The sequence below is a fragment of the Leucopleurus acutus genome (assembly GCF_964270905.1).
Source record: "Leucopleurus acutus genome assembly, chromosome: 11".
Classification (NCBI taxonomy): domain Eukaryota; kingdom Metazoa; phylum Chordata; class Mammalia; order Artiodactyla; family Delphinidae; genus Leucopleurus; species Leucopleurus acutus.
The window spans coordinates 3,160,570-3,181,176 of record NC_139152.1 but is presented as its reverse complement, the minus strand read 5'-3'; the positions used below and the strand labels follow the sequence as shown (position 1 = coordinate 3,181,176).

Here is a 20,607-nt window from a genome sequence, read left to right as displayed (position 1 = left end):
AATGTAGTCTTTTATATTTACCATCAGTGCTCTTCATTTTTTCCCTGAATATTTCCAGATAAAATAGCATCAGAACTCAGTTAATCAGAAATCTCTGTCCTGTTCTTTTAACATTAGCTGGGCTGCTTGGACTCTGCTACACACACACATATTTCAGAGGTCAGCCAGAGATTTAGGCAGAGTGAATATACAGAATTTGGAGATGCCCTTCTATACCCCCTTTTTTTTTTTTTTTTGCGGTACGCGGGCCTCTCACTGTTACGGCCTCTCTCGTTGCGGAGCACAGGCTCCGGACGCGCAGGCTCAGCGGCCATGGCTCACAGGCCCAGCCGCTCTGCGGCATGTGGGATCTTCCCGGACCGGGGCACGAACCCATGTCCCCTGCATCGGCAGGCGGACTCTCAACCACTGCACCACCAGGGAAGCCCTATACCTCCTTTTTTAAAAAAAATTTATTTATCTTTTGGCTGCATTGGGTCTTCATTGCTGCACATGGGCTTTCTCTAGTTGCAGCGAGCGGGGGCTACTCTTTGTTGCGGTGCACGGACTTCTCATTGCAGTGGCTTCTTTTGTTGCGGAGCACCAGCTCTAGACACTAGGGCTTCAGTAGTTACGGTGCGTGGGCTCAGTAGTTGTGGCTCACGGACTCTAGAGCACAGGCTCAGTAGTTGTGGCGCATGGGCTTAGTTGCTCGCGGCATGTGGGATCTTCCCGGACCAGGGCTTGAACTGTGTCCCCTGCATTGGCAGGCGGATTCTTAACCACTGCGCCACCAGGGAAGCCCCTGTACCTCCTTTCTGGGATTACACACCACCCCCACCCTCCAGCCCCCCGCCCTGCCTCCTTCACTTTTTAGATCTCTGCTGTCCAACAGAACTTTCTGTGGTGATGGAAATGTTCTGTAATCTGCACCATCCAAAATGGTAGCCACTTGCTACAATGCAGTTGTTGAGCACTTGAAATGTGACTAGTGCAGCTGGGAAATGAAAATTTTTTATTTTAATTAATTCATTTAAATATGAATATTCTTGGGCTTCCCTGGTGGTGCAGTGGTTGAGAGTCTGCCTGCCGATGCAGGGGACACGGTTTCGTGCCCCGGTCTGGGAGGATCCCACATGCCGCGGAGTGGCTGGGCCCGTGAGCCATGGCCGCTGAGCCTGTGCGTCCAGAGCCTGTGCTCCGCAATGGGAGAGGCCCGCATACCGAAAAAAAAAAAAAAAAGAATATTCTTATTTGTCTAGTGAATATTGTATTGGACAGACTGTCATTGTAGAAAGTTCTGTTGAATAACATTGTTCTAGACCCTGAGGTAATCTTGAACTCTATCCTCGTATTCATTCCTCAGCCAATAATGCTCCAGGTTTCAGTCCAGGTTTGAGCGACCCCCACAGACTAGTGCTTTCCCTTTTCCCTCGTGTGTACTCCCTTCCAGTTTATGCCTGATTTTGATTCCTCCAGAGCTTTCGAGTAGTTGTGTGTGTGTGTATTTACTAGAGTTTATAATTATATCTGCATCCAATAAGAGTTGCTTCACCATTACCAGAAGTCGAACTCTGCCTCTTAACTTTTAAATCATTTTAGCAGTGATCTAATTTTAAGGAATTTATTTTTTGTGCTTTGTTATCAGAATTTGCTTGCCAACTACTTATTATCCTATCCCCTTTAACCTTACTAAAAGTAGCACTAACCTAAGCTTACTGAATCTTAATATTCTGAACTTGATATTCCCATCTCAGATATGCTAGAATTTAATGGAATTCTTCAAAGTAATAAATGCATATCATTGATAACCTGTTTGGTGTACCTTGCCTTTTCTAGGTACCTGAAAAGGTTTAAGGTGATGAAGATCAAAGTTCTGAGAAGCTGGTGCCGTCAGATTCTTAAAGGACTTCAGTTTCTTCATACTCGAACTCCACCTATTATTCACCGGGATCTTAAGTGTGACAACATCTTTATCACTGGCCCTACAGGCTCAGTCAAGATTGGAGACCTAGGTCTGGCAACCCTGAAGCGGGCTTCTTTTGCCAAGAGTGTGATAGGTATGTTTCAGGTGTACCTTGCAGTCTCACTGGCTTTCTGACATTCCTTTTATTTAGAAACCTGACCTTGTCAGAGCTTTTATTATGTGAACTAAACCTTCAGAAATTCAGAGCTTGAACCCAGGAAGTGATGTGGAGTTCTCTATTTCTTTGCCTCTAGAATCATCTTGAAGACCATTGTTGTTTTGTAAAGTTATATGAAGAGAAGTAAGGTGAACTTTGCCTACAAAACATTATGTAATAATTGTTAACCTTACTGAGTCATTTCATTGATACTTAGTATCATATACTTACTTATATAACAGATAAAGTATGTTACTTTCCCCATTAAAGAAATTGAATATATATATTATTTAGTTTCTGAAGAAGTCTGTTGGATATATGTATATTCAAAAATATCTGCCTATTAAAACTTTATTTTACTTTTTTTTTTTTTTTTTTTTGGCGGTATGCGGGCCTCTCCTGTTGCGGAGCACAGGCTCCGGACGCGCAGGCTCAGCGGCCATGGCTCACGGGCCCAGCCGCTCCGCGGTATGTGGGATCTTCCCGGACCGGGGCACGATCCCGTGTCCCCTGCATCGGCAGGCGGACTCTCAACCACTGCGCCACCAGGGAAGCCCCAAAACTTTATTTTAAAATGTGAAAATATGATGGTTCATTATCAACTTTTTTTTAACTCCTACTCTTCAGAAGATATACCTGAAACAGTTTTCAGCCTCAGTACTATTGACACTTCGGGTTGGCCAGCCCTTTGTTGTAAGGACTGACCTGTTCATTGTAAGATGATTTAGCAGCATCCCTGGTCCTACTCACTGGATGCCAGTAGCATGCCCCCTTGCCCACTTCCCCCCAGTTGTTACAACCAAAAATGTCTCTGGACATTGCTAGATGTCCCCTATAGGGCAAATCATCATTCTTGAGAATCACTGATCTATACAACAAGTCTGTCCTTTCAGCCTTTAACTGTTATGTTAGAGAGTTGTAGCTGGAAAAATAATTTAATGCTGATTATTTTATAAGCTTTCACTTTCTGAGGAGGGTATGACAATTTGAAAACTTGAAATCTTCACAAACACTCTACTCTCCCCAAAGGTGATGACAATAACAACAGCAGGAAAGCCATTCTTTTTTTTTTTTTTTGTGGTACACGGGCCTCTCACTGTTACGGCCTCTCCCGTTGCGGAGCACAGGCTCCGGACGCGCAGGCTCAGCGGCCATGGCTCACGGGCCCAGCCACTCCGCAGCATGTGGGCTCTTCCCGGACCGGGGCACGAACCCGTGTCCCCTGCATCGGCAGGCAGACTCTCAACCACTGCGCCACCAGGGAATCCCAAGCCATTCATTTTTAAGTGGGCTAGAATCCTATGTTTTAGTAAGAAAAAAATTGAACACCAGTAATTTGCACATCCTTACAAAATAGTGTTCCTGGGAAGAGTTATTTAAAGATGAATTTCCTTTTTGCCCTCCTTATAGGAAACAGTTCTTTGATTGTCTTTGGCATCTTAATCTCTGTCCCAAGAGGGTTTTTTCTTATTTCTTTTTTTGTTTAAACCATAGTGTGCAAGCCTGTTCTTAGAAATGTCCTATAATTTGAGGTATTCGGGCTTAATTTCTTTGGAAACATTGGAAACCTGGTGTGTGGAATCATACACTCACTCTATGCTCATAATTCAGTCTGAGAACTCAAGTGCAGACCGAATTATTTGTGTGTGTGTCTGTAGGATGTGCCTCACTACACTTCTTACATCTGCAGTAGGTTTGTGTACTGCAGGGGGGGGTGGTAAGTGTGTGAAGAAAAGGGCTCTGGTGAGTGGCCTTTATAGACAATTACAGTTTATTTTACCGTTTTAAAAATGTATTGATTATCTGTTTTTTACTGAAAAGCCGCCTTAAAAGTGAAACTGATCAGATGGAATGTTAATGGCAAGAGACTAGCTATTATATGAATGTTAACCTTACACCTACCATACAGTAGGGGGCAGACAAGGATTTTGATCTTTTTTAACCCATCATCCTATCTTACAGGTAGATGCCATTATGTCTACTTTATTCCTCAGTAGTCTCTTACCTTTTCCTTCCGTTTGTTTTCAATATATCAGTTTATCTTTTATGCAAGGCTCTATTTTGACATTGTATGACACTAATCCATTTGAAACAGTAAATAAATAGACACTTGATCCTACGCCAGTTTTTATAAAGGAGTTGTAGTGTAAGATCTATAACATATTTGATGGAACAGACTAAGACGATTTCTTTCCTCTCCCCCCACCACCTACCTACCTTTCTTTCTTTTTCCTCCCTCACCTCTTACCCCCCTTCCACTTTCTTCTCTCACAGGTCAACCCCTCTGCTGTTGCCCTCCCCATGAATCGCAGCTTCTCCTCACACTGAGTCTGAATCATTCTTTTAATTTAAGGTACCCCAGAGTTCATGGCCCCTGAGATGTATGAAGAGAAATATGATGAATCCGTTGACGTTTATGCTTTTGGGATGTGCATGCTTGAGATGGCCACATCTGAATACCCTTACTCCGAGTGCCAAAATGCTGCACAGATCTACCGTCGAGTGACCAGTGTAAGTCTTGTCCTAACTGACTGGTGATCTTAGGCTAAGAAGCTGTATAACATCAAACCGTGCAAAAGGGAACAACACTAGAAAGCATCACATGGAGTTCACCGCTCATCTGTGTCTCGTGTCTCCTCTTCTTATAAGGACTGGTCAGATTGAGCTGTGGCCACCCAGCTCCGGGTTGACCTCATTCTAACTAATTATACCTGCAGCGATCCTATTTCCAAATAAGGTCACATTCTGAGAAACTGAGGATAAGAATTTTAACATATCTTTTGTGGGGGGGGCGGGCGGGGGACGCAGTTCAACCCGTAACAGTTCATGGGTTCATCCAACAAATATTTAAGTCTCTATTATGTTCCAGACTTCTTTCTAGATCCTAGGTATTGAATATTATAGTTAAGTAAAACACAAACCTGTCTCTCAAGAGCTTACTACTAGGCAAAGGAGAACAAACAAGTAAACCAGACAGTTACCATAGTGTATAAAAGCAGTTATTCTAGGGATAGGTATGTAACAGAAGCACATGGAAGTAGTGCCTAATTGAGTTTGGACAGGTTAGGAAAATTATGTTAAATAAATAGGGAAAGACTAAGAGTTGCATGTGAAAAATCTTTGTATGTCTACAGTTTGAAAACAGGAAAAAGAAGAGACAAGGGATAAGGGAGGAAAGTGAAAGTTTAGACTATACTTGAGCACTGGGGGAACCATTGCAGCCGCTATAAGACTTGGTAGGTGTCGTAGGAATTCCCTGGCGGTCCAGTGGTTAGGACTTCGTGCCTTCACTGCCAAGGGCCTGAGTTCAATCCCTGGTCGGGGAGCTAAGATCCCACAGGCCACGAGGTGCAGCCCCCGCCCCCTGTCCCCCCCCCAAAAAAAGACTTGGTAGGTGTCATAAGATCAGACTTAAATTTTTAAAAGAGTTTTCCGGCTGCAGAGTGGAGGATGGATTTATGAGGAAACACTAAAAAGCTGAAAACCCAGTTAAGTGGCTATTGCACTAATCTGAAGGAATAACCGATAGACTGAAATAAGGAGTTAAAGTAGAGATGGCCAAAGTGGATGGACAAGAGATTGATTTTCTTTATGAATCTGAATTCAATTAAGCTAACGTGTTCTTTTCCACCTAATATTTATGAAAACAAATAATAATGTGAAAATACCCTTTGTAAATACATATCTTCTTAAGGAGATCAAACTGAATATTAAACCTGATTAAGAGGTTAAATACATTAAATTTTAGGACTATAAAATATACAGTTTGTACGTAAAATGGTTTGTGTAATTTATTTACTAACTTACTGTCTATAACTTCTTCACTCCATCACACTCTAAACCAGGGATTAGCAAACTATGATCCATGGGCCAAATCCAGCCTCCTACCCATTTTTGTACAGCCATGAGCTAAGAATTCTTTTCACATTCCTAAATGGTTGAGGGGGAAACCAAAAGAAGAATAATATGTGATGACCTATGAAAATTATATGAAATTCAAATTTCAGTGTCCATGAAGAAAGTAATGACACAGCCACTTATTTGTTTCTGTATTATCTATGTCTGTTTTCACATATTACAGTGGCAGAGTTGAGTAATTGCAACAGGCTCTGTGGTTCAAAAATCCTAAATTATGTACTGTTTGGCTCTTAACGGAGAATGTTGCTGACTCTGATTCTAAACACATGACACCAGAAAGAGAAAAACAAATATCGTATATTAACACATATATGTGGAACCTAGAAAAATGGCACAGATGAACCGGTTTGCAGGACAGAAATAGAGACACAGATGTAGAGAGCAAACGTATGGACACCAAGGGGGGAAAGTGGCAGGGTGGGATGGGATGAACTGGGAGATTGGGATTGACATATATACACTAATATGTATAAAATGGACAACTAATAAGAACCTGCTGTATAAAAAAATAAATAAATTTCAAAAATTCAAGAAAAAATCAAACACATGACACCAGAACTTCTTAAAAAATTCTCCTCTGAAGAGTTCTGTAACTAATTTCTAATCTGCAAAAGTGGTGATAATGTTCTACTAGAATGCTATTAGCCTCTGTACTTGGAGTAGGCAGGAGAATCTCAGTGTGAGCAAGTAGTTACTTAAATTATTAGCTCTGATAATTTGTGGGCAGTCTTTTCTCTCTGTTAAGAGTAGAACTATCACTTTAATTCTGTGGTGAAAACATAACAGGTTTTAATGTAACACCCATTTTTCACTGGCCATATTTATTCTTTCTATTGCCTAAGAATAAATAGCATCTTAAACCCAGTACTACTGCTTGAGGTGATCATTCTGGATTTCAAACACAAAGACTTATTAACAAATATCTTTTATTTACCTTCCAGCAGTACTGAATGTTTTGATAGTGAATAGACCAGAAGAATGAAGTATCCATCAGATAGCCATATATTTAAACATTCTCTACTGTCTCTCAGCCACCAGCCTTCTTTGTGGGTCTTGCAATATTTCTACTTTGAAACTTGGTAGACTTTGTTGTGAACCATCAGACAGTGCTTTGCTGTTAGAGACACTGCCTAGGCATTACCGGGTTGTCTAGTGATAGGTGTCTCTAATTAATCTTGTGAATTCAATTCCTGACTATTTCTCTAAACAAATAAAGGTTTTTACTTAAAATATCTCGAGGGATCATGGAATTTTAGTTTCTTTATGTAAAATGAAGTCTAAAAAATAACTCTGCTATTTAAAGAAATAAAGTTATAAATTATATGGTAGGACTGTTTTTTTTTTTTTGGCTGTACGCGGGCCTCTCACTGTTGTGGCCTCTCCCGTTGCGGAGCACAGGCTCCGGACACGCAGGCCCAGTGGCCACGGGTCACGGGACCAGCCGCTTCGCGGCATGTGGGATCTTCCCGGACCAGGTCACGAACCCACGTCCCCTGCATCAGCAGGCGAACTCTCAACCACTGCGCCACCAGGGAAGCCCTGTTTTGTTTTTTAATGCAGAATTTATGGGTGACCTGTATTAAATTCTACCTTGTTTTATACCTTACCCACTAAATATGTTTAACTGGTTAAATATAATGACTGTATAGGATGAGTAGGTGAAAAATAGTGTAAACCCTATTGATTAAATCTACTCACCGGAGGCTCAGGGCTAAAAGCAGTGTTCTTTGGCTTCAGACTGTCAGACACAGCACTGCCATAAAATCAGATAAAAGTTTATATAAGCAATAATTTGATAAAAGTAAAGAAAACAAATTAATTTGATTTTTAAGATAATGCATTTGAGATACTGTCTAATCAACAAATGAATCTTTATTTGCAAACACAAACTCCAGCTCACTTGAGAAGAAAATCCCCTTCTCAAATGAAAAAAGTGTTTGGCGTTAGTTTAATAGACCCTAGAAAGACCAATATCACTGTTTCCATAGTCTTAGTGTAGTATTTACCCTTTTTTCAGTTTGTCAATGGGTTGTGTTTTTTTTCTTTTTTAAGATAAAGTTCACATACCATGAAATTCTCCATTTAAATCATTTGAAGGTGTAAAATTCAGTGGGTTTTAGTGTATTTACAGTGTTCTGCAATCGACACCACTAATGCCACTCCATCACCCCAAAAAAGAAACCCCACACCTGTTAGCAGTCACTCCACATTCCTCTTCCACCCAGCCCCTGGCAAGCACTAATCTACTTTCTGTCTTTATGGATTTGATTTGCCTGTTGTGGACATTTCATACGAATAGAATCATAAAATATGTGGCCTTTTGTGTTACACTTTGTTTCTGTGTTATGCTTTGATTTAGCATAACCATTTTTAAGGTTTATCCATGTTTTAGCATGAATCAGTACTTCAGTCCTTTTTGTAGCTGAATAATATTGCATTGTATGAATGTAGCACATTTTTAATGTTCAACAGGTTTTATTTCTTTCTATTTCTGTAGTTTCTTCCTCCTTTTCTCATTGTTTAAACTGTTTGAACCTATAGCCACCCTCACCTCTGGAGAGGAATTGGGAACAGGAAGGATGAAATATACAGTGTTTTAAAAGGTATTGTCCTAGAGCCCGACTTATTAAATCTTTGTTTATAGTTTTGTGTTTGTAGCATAGCATATGGCACATTGTAGGCACTCAGTGATACTTTGAAGAATAAATGATTCAATTAAAGGAATCCCAGATATAGTCAAGTTAGACACTATGTCAATTTGGGACAGTTGAGTTTACCCTGCAAAATAAGGTCACCTTAGAAATACTAAAATTATCCTACTAACGTGGAATTGAATAGTAGCAAGTAGAAACTCATACACTTTATATATGTACATATACAATATATTTTTGTAGAATGGGAAAAGCTGTTTGGTACAACTAGAGCAGAAAACAATAACTTTAATAGAGTCAAAATTCCAGGACTAGAAAGGCATTTGAAAAAGTCATCTATTCACATGCTCTTCCATCAGTTCTCAAATCACTATTGAGATCTTTGCTGTGCAAAGTGCAGTCCCCACAACCAGCAGAATTGGCATCCTAGGACACTTGTTATTATAAAAATGTAAAATTTTGGCCGCGTCCCAGACGGATTGAGTCAAAACCAGCATTTTACAAGATCCAAAGATGATTTGTGTGTACATTAAAGTTTGAGAAGTGTGAGCTACAACAGTGATCACCTCAGGTCCCTTCCAGTTCTGTATACCTTCTTTTTGGTTAAATTAAAAAAAAAAGACTAAATATTGTATATCAAGCATTATTTGAATAAATTTTTGTTCCATTGTTCATGGAACCTTTTTACTAGCATTACAAGTAACCAAGTTGACTTAGAAATCTAACCCTATTTAATTGCTTTTTTTTCTGCCTATTCAAGAGTTGCTTTTTAGAAACGCAAAATAGTAAGTCAAGCCGTGGAAAAGCTGGAATAAAAAGCTTGAGGAGTTAAGTCAGTTGGAACTTTTGGAACCCTTGGTCTCTGAGGATACTGCAGGCATTTACTTGTTCTTTGTTTTTCCTCTCAGCTGTGAAAACTGAGCTCTGTATTATCTACAGTCCGTTATTCTGTACTTCAGTTATTATATTCCTTATCTGGGAAACTCTGTCTTGGTTTCACTAACCTCCATTCCCATCTTCTGGCTTCCAGTGAAGAATAAAAAGGGCTATGTCCTTTTTTAATTTTCTGAAGTTTTTCTCATGTTTTGGGTGCTGAGATAAATGTGTGGGGAGTTTACCTTGATTATACAATGATTTATATGATTGTATAAGCATTAGTGGTGACTCTATTGAAATACACCTTGAAGTATTGTACTTTCCCTTAAGTTTGCTTTGGGTGTAAATTGAACTAATTTTTTAAAGGATATGTCAGCATTGGTCTGCCTAACGATTGCACATTTATTAAGGAAACATGTTTGGTTATCCATCGAGAGATCATCAAACTCCCTAATGCAGACTGCCCCCTGCCACTCCAGATTCCTGGTTTCCATCCCAGATCTACTATGCTCCGCCTGTTTACCAATAGTAGTCAGTGAACTGCCCCCTCCTAAACTCACAAGGCCTCCTATGGGTTTGGCACTATCTTAGAAATGGGATACAAAGAAGAGTGTTTAACAGCCTAGGATTACCTTTTCAGGTTTGAAGATCACAGAACTCTAGTCAGTTGAATCATAAACTCTAGTTCTCAGTTTCTTTTCAGTTTATTTTAACGATTATTCACTTACTTAACAGCCATTAGTTAGGTGTCTTCTGTGTGCCAGGTTGAGGATACAGCAGTGAACAAGATATATGCTTCAGTGTTCTTTCACCTTCTTGTAGGGAAGGTAAACATTGAAGTAGTAAATATAATAAAGCACGTGGATTTTATAGACATAATGAGGTACAGGGTTTTGATCTCATTGAGAGAGTCAGAGACAGTATTCCTGAGAAAGTTGGTTTAAATTGAGAGCTTTATTGGCCTGTGTCAGGGATGCTAAGGCAGATCTGTATGAAGGAATGAGCCAGTAACCCCGGTCGTCTGGAGCTCTTTACCAGAAATATTTCTAGGGTTTTTTTTTTTTTTTTGGGTGTGTTGGGTCTTCGTTGGTGCACATGGGCTTTCTCTAGTTGCGGCGAGCAGGGGTTACTGTTTGCTGCGCTGTGCGGGCTTCTCATTGTGGTGGCTTCTTTTATTGCAGAGCATGGGCTTTAGTAGTTCCAGTGTGCAGGCTCTAGGGAGCGTGGGCTTCAGTAGTTGTGGTGCGCAGGCTCAGGAGCCGTGGCACATGGGCTTAGTTGCTCCACGGCATGTGGGATCTTCCCGGACCAGGGATCAAATCCGTGTCCCCTGCATTGTCAGGCGGATTCTTAACCACTGCGCCACCAGGGAAGTCCTAGGATTTTTGAAGAAAGTCATGCCAATATTGTTGCCCCTTCAGTATTTCCATCATACTCAACCTCTGTCTTATTAATATACTATAATGATAATTATATTGATATTAACTGTTGTCCCCCCCCCCCCCCATGAGAACTGAGCGTCTCAAGGACGGGTTTTTTTCCTCTGTAGACCAGTTCACTACTACATGTCTGGCCTTGCAGTGGTACAACTGCCATGTAAATAGCAGATGATAGCAGTATAAATATTAACACATATACATCCTATGTCTCAGACATTGCATTAAACACTTTGCATTATTATGTAATTTAATTCTTCCAACAAACCTCATTGGGGGTGGTTTACTACTGCTGTTGTCTACACTTTAAAATAAAAATCTGAAGCCCAGGATGGCTAGCCCATGATTACATATCTAGAAAATAACAGAGTTATTCTGTTATTCTGATTCCAGGTCCCCTGCTCATGTCAGAATTCTGTACTGAATTCATAAATGTCTAGTACAGTGTCAGTCTGTGACCTGAGGGCATTTAAACCTGTCTGTGTAAGTGCCAATGTGAAGGGGTAAATGGGTAATGTACTGGCTTAATAACTATATTCTGTGGTGCACTGATAAAGAACTGTTTTGTGTCATTGTTCTGCACATGCATTTCATTCAGGTCTCAGAGAGGCCTTTCCTGCCCATCCATCTAAAACAGTCTTAGGTGTGCACACACTTTACTTCTATCCCCTATGGTTTTATTTTTCTTCATGGCTTTTATCACAGCCTAACAGTGTTTATCTAAAGCCCCAATTAGAATATAAATTCTGTGGGTTGTGGGGGTTTTATTTGAGTTGTTCTTGGCTGTTTTCCTAGTGCTTAGAGCCTGGCAGGTAATAGGCACTCAGTCAGTGTTTGCGAGATGAATACACGAATACAGAACTATAGGGAGTGAAACACAATGTTGCCTGTGGAGGAAATGGGCTCTGGAGTTGGGTCTGCTTGAGTTCAGATCCCAGCAATGTCATTTCCTAGCTGAAACCTTGGGCAAGTTAATTAACTTCTCTGAGCCTAAGCTGGTAATGAGGATTAAATGAGAAAAGTGCCTAAATCAGTTAGCAGTCAGTACTTACTAGGCATTGCCATTATTACCATTAACATCATTATGACATGCTTAGTAGTGAAATAAGTTGTCTCTTGTTCTATTCTTTTACCTAGCAACATTCAACAAATAGCAGTGTTTAAAATGTGTTTAATGAACTTAAAATAAAGCCAAGTTTTAAATGAGTGAAAATGAGCTCACATTTATTTATCATCTTGCTTCTTGCCAATCACCTTGCAAAGTGCTTTACATATACTATCTTATTTTAATCTTTTGTATTTTGATAAGTAGATAATACCTTCATTTTACAGGTGAGAAGATAGATTCAGAGGTTAAGCATTTTGCCCAAGGACATGAAGGAGAAATACTAATAGTAGGGTCAGAAATCAAGCATCTCTAACATAACACTAATACAAACCTTAAAATGTTTTCCTTTTCCTGTTTCTGTTTTGTAAACTTTTTCCCCTAGATTTCAAGGGAAAAAAAATTTAGGGCACGTGGGTAGCATAACTCTAAGATTGGTGTCACAGGTTTGAGCCCCTGTTTAACAGGGTTCATGATCCCTGTTCAAAAGAGAAAAACTTATCTTGAAGTTTTCTGCCATTGGCAATGAAAAGATCCAAATAAGAGTAGTAATGTACTTAGCACAATTTTTGTCTGCTATTAAAAGAATAGAAACTATGGTAAGCAGTGGCATCAGTTTTTTATATGGAGGATAGTGCATTTGAGATTGGAGCAGTACACAAGCTTTCATGTATCCAGAGAGTAATGAGCCTTGGGGAGTCATGAGGTCAGCTAATTTCCTTGGATAGAGCTAGTTGGATTTGGTAGGGAGTTTGAAGAGGCTTGTTTTCCAATGGGATCATAAGGTATGTTCAAATTCCTGTAAACTAATGGTTCATACCAGTAAGAATCTGGCTGAATCCAGCCTCATAACAACCAAGTTAGAAATAATGGGGATTTTTAATTACTTTGTTTGTGTAATTTGACTTTGTCACTGATTCCATTAGCCTTTGGATTGCAAGGTTTGAACATTCTGTCTGGGAAAAACAGAATCAAAGCAGTTGGGGTGAAATTCCTTTTGGCTTTTATATAACAGATTGCATTTCACCCTACTTTTTTACAGAAACAAGTGAAGCTGATTCCTAATTATAGATAGGGTTTGAAAAGTTGGGAAAAACTTCGTATTTTTTTCTTTAGCAGTTGGATTTTTTTTGTGTGTGTGATATCCCAGAGATCTAAATCCACTGGAATTAGCTGAAATGATTCCTTTATAAATTTTATTCCTACTTCCATCCAATAAATTTAAATTATACACATAAGAGAAAACTTGGTGTATCATAGGGTGTATCTTAGGAACATTTTGCATGATTTTCAAAGTCATTCTATTACTGTCCTGTGATTTGATTAATATTAAAGGGTCTTAATCAGACCATTAATCTTAAACCAAACAGTTGGGTATCATTCCCAACATTTTCGGTGCTAAAAAACAATTGTGAAATCCCTATTTCAGAATTTCACAGAAAAGCTAGTTTTACTTATCCCAACTGAATGTTGATCTATAATTCACACAGCATTAGACTACAGAATAAAAACTGATAGGATATAGAGAGATGGTTTCTGCTGTGCTTAAGTAAATTATAATAGTATTGAGTTTCTTGGTATCTTGTAAATAATTTATATGCCAGAAGATTCATACAAATACTTTGTAGTTGCCACCTTCTCTCTATGTGTGATTTGAGGTATACCTTGAAAGAAGGGTAGGACTCAGTTGACTGAAAAAGGGAGCAGTAGAAAGAATATTCTTGTGAAAATGTGCATTAAGTATTCAGTGAAAAAGTAACTAATTTGGCTGGACTTATTTGGGGGGGATAGGAGCAGAGAAGTAGGTAGAAGTTGACTTGTGAGGGCTTCTCACCCCAGATTAAGGAAATTAAAAGCACTATAATGTGGGCTAGAAGTAACACTGAACTAGACATTGTTGAATCTGGATTCTAGTTTTTGCTTTACCATTGACTAGGCCCTTACCCACTAGAATATAGGCTCTATTTGTTGTATTCTAGGTGCTGAAGGTAATGCGGTAAATCTAGTAGGTGTCTTATACATACTAGACTAGACTGGACATGACACCTCGTAGATGCCAGTGAATTAATGAATTAATTCCATCTTTGACATGGCATTAATCTCTTTGATCTACAGTTTTCTCATTTGAACAAGTTGGGACTCTAACTCAGATTCTTTCTAGATCTGTGATCCTGTGGTCATCTTGTAGGTGTGGAGAACTATTAACCATATTTGAGTAATGTGTTGTGAGTTAAATGATGTCAGATGATTGGAAATGGTTAAATGTCAGATGATTAGATGAAGCCAGATGATTGAGCTGGCCACGATGTAAAATACAAATTGGAGAGAATAGAAACAGTGAGACCCATCTTAAATTGGTCTAAGTTTAAAGAGGTGAGGTGTTGATAATCTGGATTTTGGTGGTCACAGTTGTTATGCAGAAGAAGCAATGATTTTGAGAAGTAACAAGCCAGTAAAAATCTCATTTTGTCCAACCAGAGATCTTTGGCTTTTGGAGGGGCAGTAGGAGTACTAGCAGCAGAACTATATATGAGCTGTTTTAAACATTTCTCATTGTTTAAAGAGCTCCTAGAGAATAATAGTACTTAAATATTGTGGGAGAAGAAGCATCCAAGAAGACTAAGGTTTCTATTCTGGAAATAATGATACCATTGAAAGAAATGGAGGAAATCCAGAGAAAGGCACTGACTTGAAGAGAAGGAAGAAGTAGAGTTTAGACATATAAACTGTTAACATGTATGTGAATGGTATTTTTATTGTATACATTGAAAACTTTTCTTTTGATATATAAAAAAAGGCTCATCTTCATAGACCTAGATATTTGTGCCTACATTATACCACTGTCCAAAAAAAGCTACCTCATTTTTGGTTTTGTTTGTTGCACAGTAAAGTTTAAAAACCTACTCACGTGTTATGTCTGATGAACCTCTGAAGCAGGGAGCGTGGTGCCCGTTTTCTGGCTCTTCTGTTTTCATTTAGCTTAGCATAGTCCTAAGCAGCTTTGGTCAGACACTTAAGTCAGAGGCATTGGTGGACCGCATTGCTGTGTTTATGAGCAATAGCTGGCGTCCTACACCGCCTACTTAGTGTACTTCGTAGTGACAGATTGTGTTGAGCAAGAGATCTGTGGCAGCTACTTTGAGACAGCTTGTTAGAAATAATAGTCATTTCTAGCCTTTAGAGTAGAAATAATCCTACCAAATAACTTCTAAGCCCTTATCCTCCTGTTACTGAGTAATTAAAGCCTTAGTACCCACTGCCTTGATGGGGATTCAGGCTTACCAAATTACAAGGGATAGCACTTTGTTATGTTATCCATTATAATATTGCAGTGAACAGTGCTTTTTCTACCATCTTTGTTAATGGCATGAAGAAAAACCTTTCCTTAATCACTAAAATCAAAGTAGTAGTCATTTGGCTCCATGAGATCTTCCTGGCAAATAGAAATGTCTGTAGGTAGATCTTCATATTGAGGCTTTTAATAATAGGAGGGAACGGAGAAGGATAAATTCTTATCACTTCTGGGTGATAAGAAGCTGTTCACAGCTATTTAATTTTTTTTTAACGTACCATGAGACAGTGGTAAGGCAGTTTACCTTAATGTCACCACTTTTTAAATTAGGTTAACAAGAACTATTATGCTCACTTTTCAAGTGAGTTTAAGGAATATGGCCCAGGTCACACAAACTTGGTGCATGAGAGGTTGAACTAGGAACTCATTCCCAGTATTGGGATTTCCTTGTCCAGTGTTCTTTTGGCTGTATATTCTTAGTTTACATTTTGGTCATTGAATTCGTTCCCCATTTTCTTTTAAAGCATAGTTTCAACATGATTAAGGGGAAGGGGGTGTTTAGATAAACAGATTTCTGGTGTAGGTTTTGATGTCAAGGAGGCAGAACCTGTGGACATAATGGGTGGAGCTTTGAGCAAGTAAAAAAAATCTTATTTTGCTTGTTTAGGGATCTGCTGCTGTTGGAGGAGAAGCAGGAGGAGGAGTAGCAGACTAAGTTTCCTTGCTGTTTGGCATGTAGTTTTGTTTAAAGGGCCGATCTAGAATAAGTACATTGTTGGCTCAGAGGAAACTTATGTCTGAGAGTTGGGGAAGCATGGCTAGTGTTAAACAAGAAACGAAACTTCAGCCTGATTTTGATGTCTGCCTTGCTTATGCTGTGGGCTAAGTTACTCTGTTAATTTACATCTTATATATTTTCCCCCTCATTTTCCTCTAACTATAACAAGTCTATTTTGCCTTTTCTGATGGATTTTACAAAGAGAGATTTTTGTTCAGTGTTTGTCATCGTAAATTCTCATTGCTGCTGCTGTCCTCAAAAGGATTGTGTAAATGAGGTGGGTAAGAATTTCCAGTGTGTACAAAAGGTATGTTGTAGCCATTTGATGATATGTGTGGAAAGTTTCAGTTAAAGTATTGAGAGTGTTTAGTTCAGAATGCTTTTTAAAATAAGTTAGTTTTGTAGTTTAGTTAACTTACACAACATTTTGTATGAGGAGGAAGGAGACTTTTCTCAATTCTGAATGGTTAGGAGAAGTTTTGCTCTTATGAAAAGGAAAATGTTACCTTAACACATTTGAAACGTAAGTTTTTAAGAAGCAAGTGCTGACACTCTTTAAGAGCTAGAAGATTGAACCAGAGAATACTATATTATGACTCACTTATATTTTTATTATGACTCACTTTTATTATTCCAGCAGATTAGTTGCAAACTATAAGTATATAGAATTGACAGAAAAACTTAGTCTGTAAGATGCATGTATGTGTTTGGGATTTTTCTTAGTTTAAATAAAGCAACATATTTTATAAACATTTTTATCAACTCTTTTTTTTAAAAAAATATCAACTCTCGGTGTGCCCTTGGAGAGTCACAATTGTTGTTATTGTTTTCTTTTTGTACTCCATTTAAGACTGCACAAGAGTCACCTTTGTTTTTTTGTTTAAGAGAATATATAATTTTATATAATCGCAGAAGTGTCTTAAATGAATGTACGTTAGCTGTTCAAGAAGTTCTTTTGTTTAATGCAGAGAAACATGTTACTGTCCCATGTCAAAACACATAATATGGCACTGCTGCCTAAAGAGAGATCCTGTGAATTACAACAGTAAGGAAGAATATTTCTAGAGCTGGCAGGTTGCTAGCTCTGGAAGGATGGAGTGACAGGGTGCGTGTCTTTAACTAACTTAATTTTTCTTATATGTAAAACATTAGCCCAATTTATCTGCCTTAGCACTTCTCTGTTTTGTATTTTTGAACCTCATTCAGAATAGGTGAGCAAAACTTGGCTTCTGCTGGTCAGAACAGGACTAGAATAGGACTCTCTGGGGCTAAATCAGACAGTATAGAAAAGAGGTGACATTTGAAGGATTTTCAGACTCTAAGTTGATTATCTTTGTTGAAATACATAAATTAAAAGGAAAAAAGATGAAATATTATCATTAAAACATTTTCTCATCATTATTTTGTTCTGTCTGGTGCTTAAATCGTGTTTTAGAATAATCTTAAACCAACTTTTTAATTTTAAAAAATTATCAATTATAAAAAAATAGAGTTCTCTTATCTCTCTTTTAATGTTTGAATTTTATTTTATTTTCTTATACGGCGGGTTCTTACTAGTTCTCCATTTTATGCATACTGGAGTTCTCTTGTCTCCTAAGAACAAGAAGCCTCGAAGTATGATGAGTGCTGCGCACTGAAACGCGTGCTTGTTTATTTTAAGCAGCTTTCCATCATGTGTCCCAGATGCGTTTTCTGTAGGTCACTTTCAGGGTCATTGACGTTTCATGCTCATTGTTACTTTTTTTTTTTTTTTTGGTCATTTTTAGGATATAATCCCTAGATATTCTTGCTTCTTTGCAAATGATTCAGAATACTTCTGTTAGATATTTTGATAATTCTGGTTTCTTGATGGTTGCTGAGATTTCTTCTTGTCTTTTTCATTATCTCAGTGGGTAATGTTTTAATACCAGCTGCTGGACTGTCTCCGTTTTATTGGCTGTCTTGGCACCTGCAACATTTTTTAAGGCAGCAGTGGCATCTGAATATGTTGTGTAGCATTGATATGGAATTTTCTGTACCTAAATCTTGGCTATATGTTGAGAAAGCAGCTTAGCCTAGCAGAGTCAACATGTTATATGATGCGTAGTTGCTGGTTTTGTCATTATGACCTTATATCTCATTTGTTCAACTAGCATTTCTACTTGTAAATAGGAATTCCTGTTTGTAAAGTCATGAATGTATGTATGTCTGCATGGGTAGGATTAACAAGAGGGTTATTTTTAAGGACAACCAAGGATGAAAGCAGGTTCACTGTGGATCTTGGTGATTATTTTTCGAAGAGAATCCTTTGCTTCCTTTTAACTGTAAGCTTTATTATCTTTGGTGATGGCCTTTGAAGTCAGAGGTGTGCCTTAGGTCAGCAAACTTAATAATTCAAAGAGATGTCAACCTAGATAATCACATATGATTCTGGTTCCCATTAATATAGTTGGACAGGTATTATCCCCATTTGTTGAGAGGGACTCTGAAGCTCAGAGCTGCTTCTGCTTGTCCAGTTCACAGTGATTTCAAGTCTTCTGTTACATCCTTTGATCTTTCCAATATGCCTATGCTAAATTGAAACAGAAGAGTCTTTTAATATAGGCAGTATAGGTGTGATTTATTAACTCAGTATGTAGAGTTTTATTGCCAGAAGGCTAAACTACATTCCTCTAAAGTGTATGTGTTTATGGAAGTAGGAACATTTTTTCTAATCATAGTCTATATCCTCTTTTAACTACTTCCCTGTAACATATGGAATGTCTTTACATGCAAAGGCCAACTGTATATTAATGTCCAATTTTAGCAAAGAACAGTCCTTCAGATAATTTTCTGCCAATAGTGAATGTTCTAAGAACTTAATATATGGTATTCTAGATTGTTTTTCCCATTATATTCATAAATAGCATCTTAAAAGTTTGCTTTTATATACTTTTACATGTTTATTGTAGAAAAACAAATATAAAACAAAATTCCCAGTGTTTCTACTACCAGAGAACTTTTAGTGAGTATCATCCTTTTTTTCCTTAAAACAGTTCCTGTTTTCTTTAGCTTTAATTTGAAATACCATACCAGCTTGCTCAGTTAAAGCATTCTTTTGCTTCAGCAGCATTATTTTTTGTTTTCACTAGAATGATTATGTGAAGACAAAGACTAGTTGGAAAACTTAGCTGGCCTTGAAAAATAAAAAGATTGAGGAAAATACAAATACTTATCTTTGTAGTCATTACTTAGAAACAAACATTTTAAATACATGGATTTTTAACTTTAGGGTCAGCCTTATTAGACAGTTTCGTGTTGTGGAAAGTTAGCCCTAGAGGGAGACTCCTCCAAATCAGGACTTTTTAAAAAAAAAAAGATTGATTAATTGATTGATTATTTTTGGCTGTGTTGGGTCTTTGTTGCTGTGTGCAGGCTTTCTCTAGTTGTAGCAAGTGGGGGCTACTCTTCGTTGCAGTGCGTGGGCTTCTCATTGTGGTGGCTTCTCGTTGCAGAGCACGGGCTGTAGGCGCGCGGGCTCTGTAGTTGTGGCTCGCGGGCTCTAGAGCGCAGGCTCAGTAGTTGTGGCACATGGGCTTAGTTAGTCTGCAGCATGTGGGATCTTCCCGGACCAGGGCTCGAACCCGTGTCCCCTGCATTGGCAGGCCAATTCTTAACCACTGCGCCACCAGGGAAGTCTCTTCCCCTTTTTAAATTAATTAATTGATTGATTTATCTTTAGAACTTTTGAATAATGTCGTGAGTAATTGATGAGAATTATCCCACCACAACCCTAGTATTTAAAGACTTTAGAGCTAACCATTTGATATATTTCATTTCAATCTGTGAGAGATTACACACATTTCTGTGATTTATCAAATTATATCACTAATTCTAATATATATCATCACTGAGACAGTAGCTTGTTATAATTTATAATATATTCTAACTTTTCTAGTCCTGTCTCCTGTTTCCTACTCCCTGTGTGTTATGTGGTTATAGACTTACCGTGCCACTTGCACAGTATATCGGTGTTGCTACTTCAAATCAATCCATGTGGTTACTTAGATGAGGCAAGAATAGATAATGAGATGTTTTTCTCCATACCACCTCTCAGACAGGAGTAGTTTGTTATTCTTCTTTCTTATATATATTTTCCACACACTGTTGAAATTTTATTTGCAAAAAATTTACACTTTGTGAAGATTCTAAAATACTACTGTGATACTGTTTAGTATTGAATTTTCTTCGGAGATTAATTGGAGAGCTTGTCTTTCGTATGGGTCTGATGTATCACTTGTGATTTTATGTTTCATATGTACAAGACAGTTTGCTCTTCAGTTATCCAGTTATGCCAAACCAATCCAAATTCTTCTGGTTGAGGTTGTTAAGGTATAACATAGACATATAATATATAGAATACATATATATAACATATAATAATAGAATTATTATATAACATAACATATATAATATAACATATAATAATAG

General features: G+C 38.2%; 1 protein-coding gene across 14 annotated transcripts in view; it reads left to right on the top strand.

Moving 5' to 3' along the window:
* Positions 1-20,607, top strand: part of WNK1 (WNK lysine deficient protein kinase 1) — a 136,089-nt gene that overhangs the window by 66,857 nt on the left and 48,625 nt on the right. For all 14 annotated transcript variants that reach the window (XM_082850717.1, XM_082850720.1, XM_082850719.1 and 11 more), the window contains exons 3-4: positions 1,819-2,039; positions 4,456-4,613. In XM_082850717.1, coding sequence (XP_082706843.1) covers positions 1,819-2,039; positions 4,456-4,613 — 379 coding nt within the window. The remainder of the gene's footprint in view (positions 1-1,818; positions 2,040-4,455; positions 4,614-20,607) is intronic.